Source organism: Leptopilina boulardi, unplaced genomic scaffold (genome assembly GCF_019393585.1).
Source record: "Leptopilina boulardi isolate dan_hultmark-lab unplaced genomic scaffold, ZJU_Lbou_2.1 LbouV2_325, whole genome shotgun sequence".
Taxonomy (NCBI): domain Eukaryota; kingdom Metazoa; phylum Arthropoda; class Insecta; order Hymenoptera; family Figitidae; genus Leptopilina; species Leptopilina boulardi.
In genome coordinates, this window is record NW_026137891.1 from 3,519,250 (window position 1) to 3,539,709 (window position 20,460).

Here is a 20,460-nt window from a genome sequence, read left to right on the forward strand (position 1 = left end):
TATATTGTGCCGGTTGTTTGGGATTTTTATAAGAATCAAAGGAATTCAGTGATTTTTTTTTTTTTTGAAAGAAGAAAGTCGAGAATTTCATCTATTTTATTAAGGACTTTGGAGCTTTGAAAAGCAATAAAATTCCAAGAATACTTGCATTTTCGAAATTGCAGAATTCCTTTTTTCAAATCGCTTTTTTTTGCGATTTTCTTCCTCCTCTGATCTTTTATTATCACTTCTTTCTGAAGTAATTTTTTTCCTCACAAAGATAAAAGGCGATATTCCATTTTTTTTGAAAAAAATGTATTTTTTTTAAATTTGAAATTGTTTTAAAAAAGAAAATGTAAGAAAAATGTTCGTGAGATTTATTAAGTAGGTTCTTGTTCTAATTACATTTTATAAATATGGCTTTATTTTTCCATTGCACTCTCTCGAAATACTGCTATGAGAGTGCAAAGTCATTCAACTAATTGGTTTTTCAACTTCTTGATTTTAATCAAGAAGTGCTAACTAATTATTAGCCTTATTATTTTCTAATTTCATCATTTTTGCTCTCATTCTTCTTTTTATATATATATATAAATCTATGATTTTGTTTTTATAATTATTATGTACTTTTTTTTTTTTTTTTTGAAAACATATATATATAAGAAATTATTTCTCAATATTTATTACTTAACCTTGAATAATACAATGTGAGAAAAATCAAAATAATTATTATTCATGTATACAGATAAATATTATTACCTAATTTTAGTTTACTTTCTAATTAAAATTTCGTGAAAATTAATTCGAATTTAAAATAAAATTTTTTTATTTAATATATCAAAAATCGAAAATTATTTTTAAAAAAATTCGATTTGTTTTACTATTGACAATGATTCCAATTGCAAATTGAATAAATATTTTTCTTATCAAAATGTAAAAGAAACAAATCATTTGCCGATTGCACACACACTGTGGGTTTAATTAATGTCATCGATTTTCTATAGAGACAGGAGAGAGTACAAGCGATGCGTTATGAATTCGTTAACGGTATAAGTCACAAGAAAGTAATGGGCAACAGGTTCTTCTATAAACGATATGACAATGAGCAGAAATTTATTTCCCCATATATGAGGCGTTAAAACAAAAATAAATTAATTTTTATGAAAAATATAAAAAATTAGATGTTTAATGAAAAAAAAAGTTTTCTGCTATTGTAAAGTAGATAAAAAAAAAAAAAAAAAAAAAAAAAGAAGAAGGAAGTTTCGACCTGATTTCAAAGCGCGACATCGGTCAACTTCTTGCGAACCAAGTGGCGATTTGTACTATATGGCGTTTCCTGCTTTCTTTCCCCTAGAAACGAAACTGCCAACCAGTAATGAGTAACGAGGAGGGCATACATCGACTTTATGTTCCAATTAAAAAGATAACTCTCTGGCCGAGTGCAATTTGCTCTTATCGTTGAAATACGAGTTCGCGCCTCTTCACCCGATCAACGAACCCTGAATAAGACTTTTCTCCTTCCCCGCTTCATTCACTTATATTCATTCTGTGCGCGATATGCCGGCGAGTTGTGACCTCGACTTACGTTCTCCGAGTGAGTATATAATACACGGATTCTTGAATGAGTAGAAAGTGCTGAAAAAACAAATTGCCAGATTTAGAGGAAATGCCATCAATTCCCTAGAGGAGATTTTGTCAACGAAAAAAAGAAACAAATTACAACAATGTCGAAAACAATAACAAAAACCACAATTGGCATTCAAAAGCCAAACAATGCTCTACAATGGTCACCGACAACGCCACGATTATCAAAAGCGAAAAGTAGTCCCAATGTCTCGAAACCATTCACGACAACGCCAAAACAAATAAAATCCGAGGATAAAACAACTCCAACTTCTTCCAAACGATTACCAACTGGAAACCGGTCCGGAAGTTCGAAACTCACAACAACCCCACTGAGAAATACACCAACATCAAAGCCTCGTACCAATATCACGATTGTGCAAATACAAGCCGAATGTCCAACTCCAGCGACTCGAATTTCTTTAACCAAAACCAACACTACAACAAAGAGTCCAAAAAATACCCATCCAGCCAAAATTCCATCGCCCCGTAAGGTTGATACAAAAAAAAAATCAAAAGACACTCCCCTTATTCTCGAGGATCGTGCACTACTAAAAAAGGGCCTACAAACAACGCCCGATAAATTGCCAAAAAAACCTGAGGAATTACGTAAAAAAACATTAAATCGTTCTACCAGCCTTTGGAATGTTATTGACGATGATAAACTTAAATTTAATTCAAAAAAAATTAATGATACCAGCAAAATACACAAGATTCTTGATAGAACCAATAGTCTTTGGAATGTATCAGAAGCTGGTAAAATATCACGTACAAAATCAATTGCCGGCTTAAGACCAAGTAGAATTCCATTATCGACACAATTCTTTGGACTGGGCCAATCTCTCGCCGATCTAACGCAAGTAGATCGCAATAATGCTGAGAGATGCGTTCAAAAAAATCAGGATCTTGACGAAGTGGATCGTTCAATGGATGAACATATCTACGCAAACTGTCAGGAGACAATTGTCAGATCCACAAACAAGGAGGAATTACATATTTATGAAAACCTCAAGAATCAGAATAATGAACAGGAGAAAAAGAAACTGGGTCGAGCTAAATCTGCACCAATCGGCTCATTGGATCTTGAGCGAAGAGCACAAGAATTAATGTCACAGCTCGATGAGGATGATGATCCCATTGATGTTGCATTGAAAAATGAATCTAAAATTAAAGATAATACGAAAATTATACAACATGATGATTCTAAACCTAAAGAGTCTTCTAAAAATGTTTCTAAAATCGTATCTACAGATGTTTCCAAAACGAGAAATGTAAAAATAAAAGACGTGTCCAAAAGTAAAGAGGATCTACGAAAAATGGACATTTTGCAAAAAGGAAAATTATTTGCCAAAAGTCAAGAGAGCCTACTCAAAAAGGACTCCGAAATGACTATTCAGGAGATAAGAAGAAATTGGGAGATGCAAATTAAAAAATGTAAAGACGACGAACCTGAAAATGAATCACGTAAAAATGGAAAAAAGAATCCATTAAATGAAAATAAAACAAAAAGAACCAAGGATATTGAACATTTGGTAAAATTTTTTAATACAAAAAATACGGAAGCTACAAAAGAGGTACAGGATTCATGGTCAAAAATAAAAGAAAGTGGTGGTTCGCATTTATTGAAGGAAAATAATAAAAAGGAAAAAGATGAAAAGAGCAGCGGTTATGTATCAGATGGTAATTGTTCAGAGGACAGTGGACATATGAGTAATGAAAATGAAAATGAAGAGGCACATCATCAAGAATTAAAAAGTAAACGTTTTCTCGAGGAGATAATTCAAGATTTGGATCACAGTTTGGAGCATACAATTGAAGTATTTGAAGCAACGCCAATTGTACAACGATTCATTCCACCTGAGGAGGAAAAAGTAAGAACATTAAAAAGTAGTTTGTCAACATCGAGTGGAGCGAGTAGTATCGATAGTTGGGATGAGACATTAAAAATTCAAAGAGGAAATGTACTGGAAAAAGGAAATTGGAAGACAACAACGACGGCGTCTTCGTTCGCCAAAACTAATAATGGTGTGGTTTCATCATCGGTGGCGGTGGTCACCCGCAGACCACAGATTGCCCCCAAACCGGCTCCACTCAACACTTCTTCACAGGTAGAAATATCTACATTTTTTTTCTTCAAGTTGATATAATGATGATAATGATGATGATGATGATGATGACGACGTTAACTTTCGTAAACTTGACCTTGACACGTGTTGTTTGCGGTTTTGTGTTTTTACTCAAATCAACGAAATTCAATTTTTTTTTTCCAAAGGAAACATGTTTTTTGGCCCCCCAAAGAAGTCCGCTTTTGAACAAATATTCTAAATTTAAGAATATAATTCCTTGTAAATTACTCGCACTACTGAAAAAAGAAATTTATTTAATTCAAATACACGATTATTTGACTATTATCAAATAAATATTTACTTGTACCAAATAATTTTTATTTAAATTAAATAAATTGTATTTGAACCAATAATTTCTGTATTTGAAAATAATAACATCTTAATTAATAATTATTTGATACAAATAAATATTTATTTGATAATAGTCAAGTAATCGAGTATTTGAATCAAATAAATTTTTTTTTCAATTTATAAAATTTTATTAAAAGGAAAAATAATTATACATATACTCTAACTATAAGAAAAAATGGCTTTAATTAATTCATAATTAATTATATTTGAATTTATATTTTTGAATTGAATTGAATTATATTTGAACAAATATTCTAAATTTAAGAATATAATTCCTTGTAAATTACTCGCACTACTGAAAAAAATGTATTTAATTCAAATACACGATTATTTGACTATTATCAAATAAATATTTACTTGTACCAAATAATTTTTAATTAAATTAAATAAATTCTATTTGTACCAACAATTTCTGTATTTGAAACAAATACCATCTCAAATAATAATTATTTGATACAAATAAATATTTATTTAATAATAGTCAAGTAATCGAGTATTTGAATCAAATAAATTTTTTTTTCAATTTATGAAATTTTATTAAAGGGAAAAATAATTATACATACACTCTAACTATAAGAAAAAATGCCTTTCATTAATTCATAATTAATTATATTTTTATAGTTAGCATAAATTATTTTTAAAATCAAAAAATAATTCTTACATTGAAAAATATTCTTTTTTAAATTTATTTTTATTCCAAGAATAAAATTACAAATAAATGTAAATAATATTATAATATAAATAATAGTATAATGATCAATTTACAAAATATTAAAAAAATGGTTATGAAGAATTTTTAATGAATTAAAAAAAAATAATATAAATTTTATTATAATTTCTAAATGTGAAAAAATTGAATTCAAGAAATCGTTTTATTTCTTCAATTAATCAAACAAATTTTTAATCAATTATTTGCTAATTTTTAATTATTAATCATTTATTCACTGGATTTGTTTACTAGATTTAAAAATATTTATCTCCTGTAAATAAATAATGTCATTCTACCTGATATATTTATACAGAAAATATCGACTTTATAATTTCTCAACAATTTTTAGTCTCTTAAAAAATCAGAATTTCTTTTAAAAATTCATTTTCACAAAAAAAAATCTCGTAAAAAAAAACTATGTAATTCTAAGAATGAAACGCCGAAAAATTGATTTTTGAAGATGATAACAATTTTAACGACTGCATTTTTATTTGAAATGAAATGACCGTAACTTTCACTATGACGAAAAGAATAATGAAAAAATAATCATAAAAAATATATATAAACAGTAAGGAAATAACCATTAAAAATATATAATAGAATTTTAAAACGCGAACTACCTAATATAAACAAATATATTATTACAATTATGTAACATTAAAAACTTATTAATTTCAGAAAATAATTTTGGTCAGATTAATTTATGATTCAGTAAAAAATCAATTTGGGGAAAAAATTTTTTTTTTCTAGTTAAAAAAAATTCTAAATTTACGTATTTTCAATCGTGAGATACAATAATAATTTATCTAAACTGAAATTGGCTCTTAATCTATCGAGCTTTCAGTCGATCTCATTTCAACATCGTTAATTCTCTTTTTTTCCTATCAATGATTTTTTTTTTACTTCCAAATCCTCGTAGGCGGACTTACAATTTCCATTAAGTACGTATGTTTAAATGAGTGGATATAATTTATTTTAAAATCTGGAATTTATATTAATAAAAAATTGATTTGAGAAATATCATCTTTGAAAGATTGGGAAAAAAAACACCGCGCCAGGGAATTAGAAAGCTCTGTCTGTCTATCTTGTAAAATATATGAAGAAATATTTAAATTAAATATATTTTTGAGGAAAAAAAAAATTTTTTTAATATATTATATATTTATATATTTTTCAAAATTATTTCTTAATATTATATTATAAGTATATATAGAGATATTATATTTCTGAAATATTTGACATTGAATGAAGTTATTTTTTTTCTTTACTTTTTTTCTGATACTCGAGATCGTCGATTCTGGTTTGTACTAATACGAGTTCTTATATTTCATGTTTTTTGTTTTGCAGATCTTCTTCAGGGCTGGTGCTCTAGAACGACTTGAATCCCAAAGGGACGAGAAACTAACCGGACACATCATACTCCTTCAAGCAAGATGCAGGGGTTATCTGGCTCGAAGGAAACTCAATACTTTGAAAGTAAATATATTTTTGTCTTTTTATCAAATTTTCTCCTTTTAATTGTAAATTACTTTCTGAAATTTTATCTTTTAATATTTTTTTTTTATTGTATTTCAAAATTTAGAACTAAATAAATAAATTAGGAAATTAATAATTATTTTGTAAAATTGTAATTTTATTTTTATTTTATAAGTAAAATTGTTTAAAATATTTTTCATATAATTGTCAAAAATTGAGCCAATTACAATTCCATTAACGAGTTACTTATTATTGTTTCAGTTGCAAGACTTGGCAGTAAGATGTATTCAGCGAAATGTTCGAAAATTAATGTCAGTTCGAGAATGGCCATGGTGGAGACTTTACGTGAAAATTGCACCACTTTTGAATGTTCATCGAACAGAAGATCAATTAAAAGCAAGACAAGTAAGTATCAAAAAAAAAAATATTGAATACAATTAAAAGTAAAAATTAAATCAAATAATATTGGTATAAATTCCGTTAACGAATTATTAATTATTCTAAGTAATCATTAATAAATTAATAATTAATTATTGATTCACAATTAATTAATTCTATCTAGAAAAAAGGCTTTCGTTTTTTTAAACAAGTTATACAAATGTAATTTTTATCAAAAATATTTATGGGAGGTCGCAAATTAAAAATTAAAATATTGAACCGTTATGAAATCGATTTTTTAAATATAATGAAGAAAGGAGAATAAAATTCCAACATTTATTGGAAAACTGTGGATATATTGCAATTTACACTTTGTTTCTATTTTGCTAACCCGCTTTCATGGTGTAATCACCTGTCTCTACTAACGGTTTTCTAATATCATTAAACGACTTTAATCGCATAATGTTGATAATTCGAAAAAATACACAAATTAATTAAACCAGTCAAAAAAAAAAAGAAATTTAGTACGCACACGATATTTAGAAAATAAATTTCAAGGTGTTAATCTTTCCCCCTGCAATATTTATTCATATATGTATTTATAAAGATAAAAATTGTATAATAATAATTAATTATTTTCTATTTATTCTATATGATAAATATATATTAATTTATAAAAAGATATAAATTTTAAAGAATGAATTTCTCTTTGCAATAATTATCTTAATAAAAAATAAATGAATAATTCAATAGAAACTTGTCAACTATATTAAATCACGATAGTAACTTCTTTTGAAAATATATAAATGCGACTTTAAAAAGACGTCTAATCTCGATTGGTTTATATATATTTTCTATCAATTGGTTTATTGCATTTGGACAATGAATGCTTTTCAATAAATAACCAGGCGCAACGAGATATATATTTGTTTGCGCGCATCTAATATACAGTGAAAGGAACGAATTGTAAACGCGAAAGCTGAAATTGAAATGCGGTGAAATAAAATCGACCGCATCGAAGCATGTAAAATGGGAGCGTCTGGTTGGAAGTCTATCGATCGATTAGAATGAGAATGACACCAGTCAGTCGTTAATCAATTGGTCCGGCGCCAATGTTACGACAAGGATTTGGCAGACTAACAATAAATAGAGAGAGAGAGAGAGGAAAAAAAAACAAAAAGAAACTTGGCACTTGTTAAGGATTGTTTTAAAAGCAGATCGATGTCCCTTTCACTCTTTTGATGACTTGAATTTTTTATTCCAAACATCACTTTTCACTTTTTTTTTTTTTTTTTTAGAAAACAGATTCAAACTTATGAATCGAATTTTTTTTAATTATTACACGGAAAAAAATTTAGTTGGGAAATTAAACTACCGTTTGAATAGAAAATTGAAATTTAATTCGAAAAAACAAAATTAAGAAAAGGATTTTTATTTAGAACAAAAAAATGTAAATCAACAAAATTATTATTACACTGAAAAAAATTTAGTCGAGAAATTCAAATACCGTTTGAACAGAAAATTGAAATTTAATTCGAACAAAGTAAAAAAAAGGCTTAATTTTTATTTGGAATAAAAAAATTCTAATCAGAATCAACAAAGTTATTATTACACTAGAAAAAATTTAGTTGAGAAATTCAACCACCGTTTGAATAGAAAATTGTAATTTAATTCGAACAAAGTAAAGAAAAGGCTTAATTTTTATTTAGAATAAAAAAATTCTAATCAAAATCAACAGAAAATTTTAAAATCAATTTTTATATTACAGGAGGAACTGGAAATCCTAAGGGCAAAGGTTGAGCGTTTGGAGCAGGAGAGAAATCACCTCAAACACGACAATGACAAATTGGAAGCGAAGGTGAGTGAAAATTAAAATTCTCCAAATGTAAAAAAAATTACTAGGTAGAAAAAAAAATAATAAGAATATCAGTGACAAAATCGAAAAAACATTTTCGATTAATAAAAAAAATTACTAAATAGAAAAAAAATAATAAAAATATCAGTGACAAAATCGAAAAAGAATTTTTAAAATGTCACTTTCATTTGAAATAATTGAGATACGCGCGGTATTATAGAAAAGAAAGACAATGACGAAAGAAAAATAAAAAGCTAAATCGAATTACACGGCAAAGGTTGAAATAAAAATCCTTTATTTGGACAATTGATTGGCGCAAAAGATAAAGCCAACTTGTCTTCACCCATGGAAGAAAAAGAAAAGCCAAAGAAGATTAAATTGGTCCTGCGTGAATGTTCCCAGGGAACTTGGGATTAGCCTTCTTGCTCGTCGTTCTCTTATATGGCAAAAAAGTTGAAGGTGTGTAGCATTTTCAATGGGGGGCAACCCTGACTTGCCCGGTGCGAATCGTGGGTTAATTAAACCACTTAGAAAACAACCGCAACGAGTTAAGAGCGATACAACTTGACCGTTTAGCGTGGTATATAAGTGGAAAATGTGAACGAGGACGAGCACAAAATATGTGCTCAAGTATTACCTCCACTGAGAGGGTTTATGATCGACGATCACATTATTTTCTTCTCTCTTTTTCTAGACAAAAGAATATTTTTCTTCTCTCTCTCTCTCTCTCGTTCTCTCACATTCTCGGGGAATTTAACTTTGAACTCGTTTTTCTTACCCCTTTTTTTTTAATTGTGTCTTCCCTTTCACTGAAATGAAAAGAAAAAGAGAATATTTTCTTTCCCTCCTATTTATAGAATTATTTTTCAAAGCTTTTTCAAAGTAAAAAAAGCTGTTATTTGTATAAGACATAAAAAAAGACGAAAGACAATTGTTGTCTTAAAGTATTCTCACGCAAAAGATAAATTTCTAATTTAGGTACTGCTGAAGTTTTTCACTGTAAGGAAGAAGTGCACCATGAAAACGGTATCCATGAAAACTCCCACGCGAACCTTCTTTCGAGGAAACAGGAACGAGATTTAATTGCTCGATTTAACATTTTTTTTCTCTTTTTTTGAAAAAAAAAAAAAAAACAGAACGTAATGAGAAGTAGTTGGTATTCATTTTATGATAAACGGTGAATTAGTTCGGGTAGTAAAAGAAGCATAGGTTAATTGGAATAATTTTGATTTTAGCTTGAAACTTAATTGTTTAGGTTAACTTAAAAGATAATGAGGGAACAATTCAAATTTTTAACTTTTAGAAGTTGAAAATATTTGGAAAAAAAAGAATTTTTATAATTAAAAATTTTTTTTTGACAGAATTAAAAAATTGATTTATTTTTTATACTATAAATTTTACTGTCAATAAAATAATTTTAAAATTAGTTCAAATCGTAATTTAAAGATAAATATTTATCATAACGCGTAAATCTTATATATAGTCATTTATTGCATGACTTAATCGTAAGTGTGTAATATATTGCCTCGTGGACAGTTCTAATTAATGCACTTAGAAAACTATTTGAGAATTTTATTTACACTTCGTTTAATTACGTTTTTATTGGACTACAGTTACTTAACAGTTTATTCGATTTTGAAAAAAATTCCTTTAACAAAATGTTGACTTCACGATAGAAAATTTAAAATAAAATGGAAAATTTAATTTTTATATACAATTCAAGCAACGAAAAATTGATTTTATTTTTTGTTTGACAATTGAGAAAATTGAGAAAATAAAAATTCCACCTCGTAAAATTCAAGAACATGAGTCGTAAAAGAAATTGACAGTTTTTTTTTTTTTTTTTATAAAATTTCACTTGATCTTAAATGGCACAATGGACCAGTATCTAAAGAATGTGAAAGAAAGTCAAGGGAGATAAACTAGATCGCAAATTACAGACATCTTGCGAGAGTACACATGTATATATGGAGACTATAATGTTATTCATACAAGTAAAAGTCAAGTAAAAACGGAAAGAAAACAAATAATAATTAGCATTATTTTCGAAGTCTATGTTTACAGGCTTAATAATTCTGTTGAGAAAAAAATGAATAAGAGATAAAAAAAAAAAAAACTAATTTCACAAAAAGGTTGAGAAATTGTCACGACTCTCATCATGGTAATAATTTTGCGTAAAATATATGTTATTTGAAAAATTATCAATTTTATGAAAATTACGATTTTCATGTGACTATAAAAATTAAACGTGTCACATAAATGATGATTACGAAGAAATTCATATCACAATTTATGTGAAAGTTATTATTAATAATTTCCGATTTTATTATTGAATGATTTTTACGTTTTGACTTTTACTTTTCACTCTTCCTTCCCGATGAAAAAAAAAATTTCTATTAATACTGTAATAATTAATTAATATTAATTTTTAAAAAGAAAATTTGCAAATTTAATTCAATTTTCTTTTTATTTTTTGCATTATTTTTGTATGTAAATAAAATTATGGAACTTTATTTTTTTTATCTTTCGGAAGGGAAAATATTTTATTATTATAATGTTTCGCGATATTTTACAACTTGTGAAACGAAAAAAAATTCATAGACTCTTAAAAATTAAAAGGAATCTCTTCCTGGTTTTCTTGTAAATAGATAAAATTAAAAATAAAGAAAAGAAAAAATTGTAGGCGAATGGCTTGACAAATTTAAAAGCTTTGTCGGTAAATGTCGTTAATCATTTCAGACTGACTTGGTAATTACAACATTGTTACGCATGTATAATTTGCTTCTGTTGGGCACAAAGGCGCTTCAAAAAAAAAAAAGAAAAAAAAAAAAAATTTCATGATACTTACGAGACATCGTTAAATCTCATTTGGCTTGTTTGGTATCCAAGCAACGACGCGCCGGTTATTCATTAAGAACAAGGCAAAAGATTTTCCGCACAGATTTTACGATCCTGTCAGGATTACACTATGACGATCAAGTACATTCTAAAGCTCTAAATAGCCGTACTATATAGGCAAATGCTTGCTATTAAAGTCGATCGTTTACCTAACTTTTCCAGATAAAAGCTTTTATGCTTTTTGATCATGATGAGTCATATTTATACAACATCGTTAGCTTCATACAAACATTTTTTTTAGAATATTTGCTTGTTTTTTTTTAATATTTTGACAATAAAAAAATCGAAATAAAAAAAATAAAAGAATCAAATTCTTACAAAAAATAAAATATAATTCTAGAAATGAGGTTAATTATAAGAAAAAGAAGTTTATTAGAAATATGTATTATTTTACAATATTATCAGGAGAGAAAGAAGAGAGGGATATATATTTATAAAGAAAAAGAGAGAGAGAGAGAGAGAAAAGTCAATTAATTTGAAAATCAAAAGAGCCGATGCACTTGAAAAGTGCCGCTAGACAAAAGTGCCAGTGACCCAGATTTTGCCTATGGAGAGAAATTTGCTCGCACGATTTTCTCAAATGCCCTTCGTGCCTGGTTGACCTCAAAGTGAATCTCCGCCACGTTAAATGCGGAAGAGATCCTTTAGGGAAGGTCGTATAAAGGAATTTGAATTCCAAGATACAACTGTCTTGATTTCAATTCGAAATGTGAAGGTGAACATTCCACGATTTCAAGATTTTATAGGATTAGAAGCTTTCTAAGACTTTGATTTAAAGACCTTTCATCGAAATAAAAAGATAAATCCCATAAAGACTCGATTGTATCTTTCTCTATACGGAGAAATGGAAATTAAATATTCAATAATTTCTTGTTATAAAAAATTGAAAAATTTCCATTTTTATTTGAATTATATCAAAATATTGAGAAAAAAATATTTTTAAAATTATTTTAATTTCTTTTTATTCATTAATAATTCATTTTTTCCTACTGTAATTCTGTTTGATTCTTTTTGTCGTGTAAATTATTTTTGGTTCCAAATTTATAAGGATTTTTTTTTTTTTTTTTTTGAAAGAATAGAAGGATTAAAATTATACGAGATGTTGAAGATATATTTTTTCAATGGTTTCGTGGGAAAGTAAAAAGGAGATTATTGGAGAGTACACAGAGACTGATAAGTAATTCTCCTGGGACGACAACGTAATTAACGAAAGAGAGATTCAACTGAGATAATAAAATAACCACGTTCCCAAATGACTTTTATTGCAGATCGTGTGAGAGCCTATGCGGATCGCGCATTACATGATTATTATCTAGTAGCAACAGGAGAAATACGCCTTTTGCTAACTTCCTATAAAGGAAATTCAAATGATCATGATCTTGACACAATTTTTCATTTCAAATTTTTAATAAACCTAATTTTTAATTTTTTAAAAAAAATGATTTTTTTCCATTTTTCTAAAATTGTTATTAAAAATGTAAAAATTATTTTTCAAACCTATTAATAGCTTCAATTTTGAGTTGCAAAATTCATAACTTAATTGAAAATTTATTACTTCGATACTTCCTTCCTTTTAGTGATTTTTTTTGTTCCTCATTGGAAAAGAGGATTTGGCCTTTATCCAAAAAGTGTTCGCTTCTTCTCAGAATAACTCGGAGGTGACCACCTCCTCTCCGAGTGCGTCTCACACCTCAGGACAAAAACCGGGTGGCCAACGAGGCAGTCGTATCTTGACTTTTCCTCGATCTGGTTGTCATCGATTATGCAACCGTCAATCAGTCATGAACTTTTAGTGAAGCTTCCCATATCGAGAATGTCAAATCCGTTATAATATCAAAAAAAATTTTTTTTTTTCAAATCTCTTTCCAAAAATAATATTTTCCATTTTAAATCAAGTTTTAAAATATTTTTTCAAAATTGAAAACAAATTTATTTTTCAATTTCAATTTAAAAAATGTGTAAAAAAGCAATTGGATTGAAAATTATTTAGTTTGGAAAACCACCTGTTAAATACGATGCCACTGACAACAAGTTCCTCGACTTCGAGCGACTCAAGAACACCAATCGATGACAATAATGATAAACCAATCATCACACCAAAACTTGTTGGTGGTGTTCATCAACACTTGGAAAGTACCTTGAGCGGAAATCTCATTCGACGACCACCATTACCACCAAGTCACTTTCAAACGAAACCACTGAGCAAGATAGCAGTGATTAGACCAAACTCCTCAACGAGAATTCTCAGCAGGAGTCCTTCACCTAGTTTAACGACAAGTTGTCGAAGTTTCAATGGAAGTACAAGAAGTTACTATGGATCAAATTCATCATTGACCAATTCACCAAAATCATATTCGTCATCATTACGTTCAACGGGTTTTATTAAATCGCCAACACCGCGAAGAATTTTTCCACAAGAATGTTCAAGTCGTTTTGATATTTTAGAAATGTCAACTAAAGAGCAAGCGCCAGTGATTTTTGATGCGAGTCTAAATTTTGTATTGGGTATTGATAGGCAAAAAGTTAGACAATCATTTAAACCAACAGCATCACATCTTGAAGCTGAAACAGCATCGAATTTATTGAGTTCGAAAATTTCACAATTTCTTCAAAGAACCGATCATATTATGGATGAATGGAAGAGAATTGGTCATCGAAACGAGTCCAATGAGATGATTGATTATAAAAATAAAGATTTATTAAAGAGTCGTAGTGCAACGAATATAATGATTAAAGGTTTTCAATATTTTACAAAATCGAATAGTGGTGGAAGGAGTCGTTCTAGATCTGTTTCCAGATTATCCGAAGATACACTTTCCATTAACGGAGAGGTCAGATTTTTCATTTTCTTAAAAAAGTGGAAAATCTATTTTTAAAAATAGTTTTTGTTTTTCGAAATTACTTTTTATTTTCGTTTCTAAAATATTTCTAGAATATTAAACTAGATCACTGAAAAAAAAAAAATAAATAAATCTTGTCTGTTACAGTTGAGTGAGATGACAGCAGATTTTGCTGAAGAGCATTCCACATCAACGTTGGCTGCTGAACGAATTGACGCTGAGACATCAGAACGTCTTCGTTTGGAACGAGAACTTCAAGATGTCACGGAGGCGAATAAAAATCTTCAACAGGCAACTGAACGATTGGAAATGGAATTATTGTATGCGAGAGCAGCTGATTTAAATGGAATTGCATCCGATGGTGAGGACGGTGAAGATGGCGGTGTTTATAAACAAAGATATGAGCACGCAATGCGAGAATTGGAATTTTTCAAAAGAAAAATGGCACAACAACATGAGGATGATCTTGAGCAATTGGTTGGACTAAAGAAACAATTGGAAAAAAAGGTATTGATTTTTACTAATCTTTTTTTTCTTTTTTTAGTCACGATGACTAAATTTGTTTGTAAATTTTTTTAAAATTATTTTTTCTATGAGGGAGACAAGAAAATAGTTACTAATTCCGATTTAGAGAATAATAATTTACTATAGAATAATAATAGAATCATGAAGCCTATTTTTGACGGGGGAGGTAAACAAGATTCTGACTCAGCAAATGATTAATTTTGTAGTCGGACGTTTATTTGATGTACTAGTTACGAGAATAACGGGTGTTATTTACTCTTTACGGGTGCGGTTAATTGAGACCAGTTAAAAGAGTTGGTTGTGTTTCACATTGCAGTTGGCTGATGCCTACGAGGAAGTAGAGGAGCAACGTCAAGTTGTCGGCCAGTGGAAACGCCGGGTTCAAAAACTAAATGGAGAGATGCACGATCTTCGACTTCTTCTTGAAGAACAAACGGCAAGGAATAATCTACTTGAGAAAAAACAGCGCAAGTAAGATGCCAATCGATTTTTTTTTATAGTATTATAATTTTCTAATTTGAAAAATATTTTTTTAAATTTCAAAATTGTCAAACCTTTTTTTTTGTTTGATTTTTATCATCTCTGTAATGAATTTGAACCCCTTTGCCTTTGGAATTGTCGACATTGCCGGTTACTATTCTCATTGCATTAAGCTGCAACAAGTGTTTGGCATAATGCCAAATCGGCAACCTATGAGTCCGAGCCAACACGAAATAAATTAAATATACAAGTTGATACTAACTATGTATTTCTTGGAAATACGACTAACTTTGTCAAAAAAAAAAATTGTTTTTTAAGATTCGATTCGGAGACACAAAATTTGATGGATGATCTCAGGCAAGAGAAGGCACAGAGAGAGAGGCTCGCGAGAGAAAAGGAGATTGCCATCGCTGAGAAATTTACTGTTGAACAAAATTTAAGTGTAAGTTTTTTTTTTTAAATTTGATTTTATTTAATTTTTGTTAGAGTGCTTCAATTTGTGATTTAATTTTTAAAGGACGCTCGATTAGAGATAGAATTAAAGGAAGAGCGGCTTCATACATTGACACAAGAATTGGAAGAATTGACATTCGGAGGAAAAACTGAAGAAGAAGTGGCACAATTAAAGAAAGCGAAGCACGAACTCGAAAAGAAGTGTAAGGATCAGGAGGAAGAATTAGATGATTTGGCAGGACAAGTACAATTATTGGAGCAGGCAAAATTAAGACTCGAGATGAGTATAGAGCAACAGCGTAAAGAAATGCGTAAGGAAATGCAACAGAGAGATGAGGAACTCGAGGATGTTAGAGGTAATGCTCATAAAAAAGTTAAATCATTGGAAGCACAACTTGAAAATGAACATGAGGAAAGAACAATATTATTGCGAGAGAAACATGATTTAGAGCGACGATTAGTTTGCTTCGAGGAACAAGATCGAACTGATCGTGCTGCTGAAGCCGAAATGACTCAGAGGTACATTTTAATTACTAGATTTTACAATACTGAATTTGAAATTTGATACTAAAATTTTTTATCATTTTGATAAATTTGATTTTGTATTTTTGCAGATTGAAGAGAGATTTGAAACGAACGAAAGCGCTTCTTAGAGATGCTCAAACGATGTTGGAACGTTCGAAGGGTGATTCGACTGGTAAAGCGGCTCTGCGTCAACTCAAAAATCAATTGGAGGATGCTGAGTGTGCAAGGGCGGTGGCGGTGAAGGCGAAACAAGCACTGGAGCAGGACTTGAACGAGACGCAAGCAGCATTGGAGGAAGCTACTCGACAACGTTCCGAAGCTGAGGATCGAGCTAATGCTGCCACTAGAGAACGCGCAGAACTACTGTCTCAATTAGAAGAAAATGAAGAAGAACTTGCAGAGGTAAGATTCGTGATTAAAATTTAAGTTTTTAAAAAAACTTAAACTTTTTTTTTTCTATCAGGTATTAAAGAAGTATCGAGCAGCTGTGCAACAGGTTTCTGCTGAACAGGCACAACTTCAAGAAACTCAGGTACAGATAGCAGCTTTGGAAGCTGAGAAATCTTCTTTGAAAGATCAGCTTACAGAACTTAGTCAGCGGTTAGAGTCTGTGGAGCAACTTGGTGATCCCACCGCCAATAGTCTCGCCACGAGGAGACTCGAGTTTCGAACCAAGGAACTCGAAAGTAAACTTGAACTTGAACAAACTACCAGAGCACGACTTGAGGTTTGTACCATTAACTATTAGAAATTTTCCTTAATTTTCAAATATATTATTAATTTTACATAAAGAGAATTTCGAATGGGAATTTATTTAAAGGAGAAAAAAAATTCTTTTAGACGCAAATAGCGAGACTCAAGGAGAGTGTGGATAAATTGCAAACGGAATCGGCATTATTGAGAACAAAGGAGCAAACTGCTCAGGATGCCGCGAGAAGATTGCAACGATCGCTTCGTGAGAGTAGAGAGGAAGCTGCATCGGCAACTGCTCGTGAACAGGAAGCGACACGAGCGCGACGAGATGTGGAAAAATCTTTGGAGTCTGCCGAGGCAGAGGCCAAAGTTATCAGAGACGATCTGAGACTCGCTCTTCAGAGAATAGACGATTTGCAAAGTGCAATTCAAGGTGACCTTGACTTGGATTGCAGCGAGGAAGCAACTAGTGAGAATAGTGATAGGTGCGTTTTTTTTGTCTTTTTAAAAATAAATTTTTTTCTATTTAAACAAATTTTTCGAGGAAATAGTTCGGGAAATTAACAAGAAATGAATTTTTTTGATTACAGTGACTGATCCGAGTCGATAACGGACTTGGAGTCCGATGTGGAAAACGAAGAATAGAATTGAAGAGAAAGAGAGGAACAGAGAATTCGATTAATGAATGAATCGATGATTACAAAAAAAAAAAAAAGAAAATCAACGCAGGAAAGCGTAGGTTGCATATATTATATCGTAAAAGCTCGCATCGAGCACTGTTGAAAAGTTGAAGCGTCGTAGCTCCTTTTAGCTCTTCATAGCGAATAATAATATTCCATTAACGAGTAAAGGACTGATTGTAGTTCAAGCCATTGTTTCGCTTGATGAATATTGCGAAACCAATTTTTTTTTTTTAACAATGAGATTAAAACGTGAAGTCTGTTATTCAATTGGTGCTAACACGCACGACATATCGATGAATCGTCGACGATTCGTCGCTCTCCAGTCTTCCAAGATAATGTCATCGGACTACGCAAACTCGAATTTCAGAATTCATCTTTCGAGTTTAACTGGTAAAACACTGTCTCTTATTTTAATAATCGAATTAATACGATCTTTTTTCAATTTAGAATTTATTAGACTGATTCAATCTAATAAAAAAGAATTGCAATTATATTTAGCGAAAAATTGGAATTCCATCTAATTGAAAGAATTGAAATTCTATTTAATTAGAATTCAATTTGAATCATGTTATTTAATTTGTTTTGAGAATATTGAGACTTGATAGATTTTTTGTAAATTTGTGTCTAGATGATTGTAATTTCGAGTTTTATCAGAAAATTTGTTTCAATGCTCTCACTCGGAAGGGGTGTGTTTTGTTAGTTTATGAAATTAAAAAAAAATCTCTTCTTAGAAGTAATAAGTAACGAAGATGAGAATAAAAAAAATAATTCATATACATACACCCAACGCTTTTTATACGTGAAATAACACTTGTCATTTCCTGTCATCAAATTATTAAATTAAATTCTATATATGTATATGTATAAAAAAAAAAAAAAAACAAAGACCACGAAAAATACGTGTTTTTAATTCCGTGTATGAATTTATGTAACTTATTGCTTTGTAAAATGCAGATCTTATTTAATTAAAAAAAAAATGGTCAATTTTATAAATCACCTTTCCCATTCTCCTAATCCTCGATAATCAATGATTATTAAAATTAATTCACTCTCTACATTTTGAGAGAACTTGAAGGGAAATTAATTAGTGGGCAGTAAATCATGAAATGATTAATGATCACTGTTTAAATCCCTTAATATTTTCAGTTAACTTTAGAAAAAAAAAAATTATTAATGTTCAGCAAATTATTAAATTTGTTGATTTTTGGACAAATTGTTAATTTAGTGGATTATTTCGCGTAAGTTATTGAAGACTTTAAAAAGAAAAGTAATTTTTTTTTATTCAAAGACAAGAAAAGTGACTAATTAGATCAGCGAGTTAACCAGACGACGGTCTGCGTGATAAAGTTACGTTTTAATAGTTGACGTAATAAGCGATAATTCGTTCGACCCAATTCTTGAAGAAGATAACAAAGAATTTCTGAATGAAAAAGACATCCTCGCATAATCGAATAAAATTTTTCTTTTATTGATCATACGAATATTACAATTCCTAATTACACTCATTAAGATTGCAAATTCCGATTTACTGCTGAGATAATAATTCGATTTGAATTTCACGTCTCATAAAGATAATAATAGTTGAGTTCATTTTTTAATTACTTAGACTTAATAAGAATATTAATAATTATTCTAATTTTATTTCAGAAATTGTAAATTATTATATTTTGAGTTATTTATTTGTTTAAAAAAAACAAATGTATGAAATAACATTTTTTTTTTCAGCTTTAACGTGTCAAAAGAAATAAACTTCCTCGTGAAAATATATATACAACGGATTCGTTAAATATCGAAATAGAATCGTAATTTTATTGAGCGTTGAATTTAACGTATAAAGAATCATGAATATTCCAAGTTTATTTTCTCGAGTTAGTTAAAAAAAAAAATTTTTCTTTTTTTTTATTTTGTAGTTGCATTTATATTGTTTCCATAAATTTTTGTTCACGTGACAAAAAAAAAAAAAAAAATGAAGTATAATTTCGTATTTATTTGAGAGAGAGAAAACTCCATTATATGTATTGTGAAACTGATTTCTTTTAATTGTTAACGATTCGTAGGGCGTGATTAAACGCGTGCAAATGGAACTTTGAATTGCTGATTCGATGTGTGTATGTTTGCATTTGTTTGTCAATTGAGAATCGATCACAATTCTAATTTAATCACGGTTCACTAACAAGGGACTTGCTTTTCAGGTGAATTTTTAATTACAAGCTGGATGAAAAAAAAGATTTTTTTTTTTTAATATCCTTTTCATCAAATTATTGAATTAAACGTTATTTTTGGTGTTTTATTACATAAAGATATTATGGAATACACGTGCGGTGGAATGCAATTAAATTGAAAATTTATTATTTCCCAAAGATTTATAGAGTAAATTGAGTTAAATTTTGGTGAATAATTTTGAAATTAGTGGTTAGATATATTTCATAATTATATCGTCCCTTGATATAATGAGCTGTAAAAATACTATACTAATATAACTCAATTAAATAATCCCACAGCTGAAGATTGAAATTTATGAAAATTTGAAATCCGTCATTTTCAGATTTGTCATTTATTATTAGCAGACCTCTCTATTTTTAATTATAACTAATGTTCAGCTAAATATAGTTTTCAATTTTTTTTACAATTTTTAAAGAAAATTTTAGATATTTATTAATAATTTAAAAATATATAAAAAATTTTTAATAAATTACGTAATTATATTATGTAATTTACAAAATTTTGAAATATCATGAAAAATATTTGCCGGTGATAGGGTAATAAAATGTTGATTAGGAGAGTCAAGTATATTAAACGCAATATTGTTGGTACAATATATTTCATTATCGTTGAAAATTTTTTTATGATTTCAAGTTCTATGTAT

At 29.2% G+C, this 20,460-nt stretch overlaps 1 protein-coding gene across 4 annotated transcripts in view; it reads left to right on the forward strand.

The window, feature by feature from the left end:
* The window catches only part of LOC127284696 (unconventional myosin-XVIIIa), a 98,641-nt gene extending 80,127 nt beyond the window's left edge, over positions 1-18,514 (forward strand). For 2 of the 4 annotated variants that reach the window (XM_051310301.1, XM_051310302.1), the window contains 11 exons: positions 6,136-6,264; positions 6,526-6,669; positions 8,411-8,500; positions 14,383-14,742; positions 15,077-15,231; positions 15,559-15,682; positions 15,758-16,212; positions 16,308-16,620; positions 16,682-16,945; positions 17,059-17,396; positions 17,502-18,514. In XM_051310301.1, the coding sequence (XP_051166258.1) occupies positions 6,136-6,264; positions 6,526-6,669; positions 8,411-8,500; positions 14,383-14,742; positions 15,077-15,231; positions 15,559-15,682; positions 15,758-16,212; positions 16,308-16,620; positions 16,682-16,945; positions 17,059-17,396; positions 17,502-17,508 (2,379 nt within the window). In that variant the 3' untranslated portion in view covers positions 17,509-18,514. Of the gene's footprint in view, positions 1-1,333; positions 3,711-6,135; positions 6,265-6,525; positions 6,670-8,410; positions 8,501-13,358; positions 14,227-14,382; positions 14,743-15,076; positions 15,232-15,558; positions 15,683-15,757; positions 16,213-16,307; positions 16,621-16,681; positions 16,946-17,058; positions 17,397-17,501 lie in introns of those variants that run through there. The other 2 variants (XM_051310303.1, XM_051310304.1) reach the window with 2 other exon arrangements.
* The last annotated feature ends 1,946 nt before the right edge of the window (positions 18,515-20,460 follow it).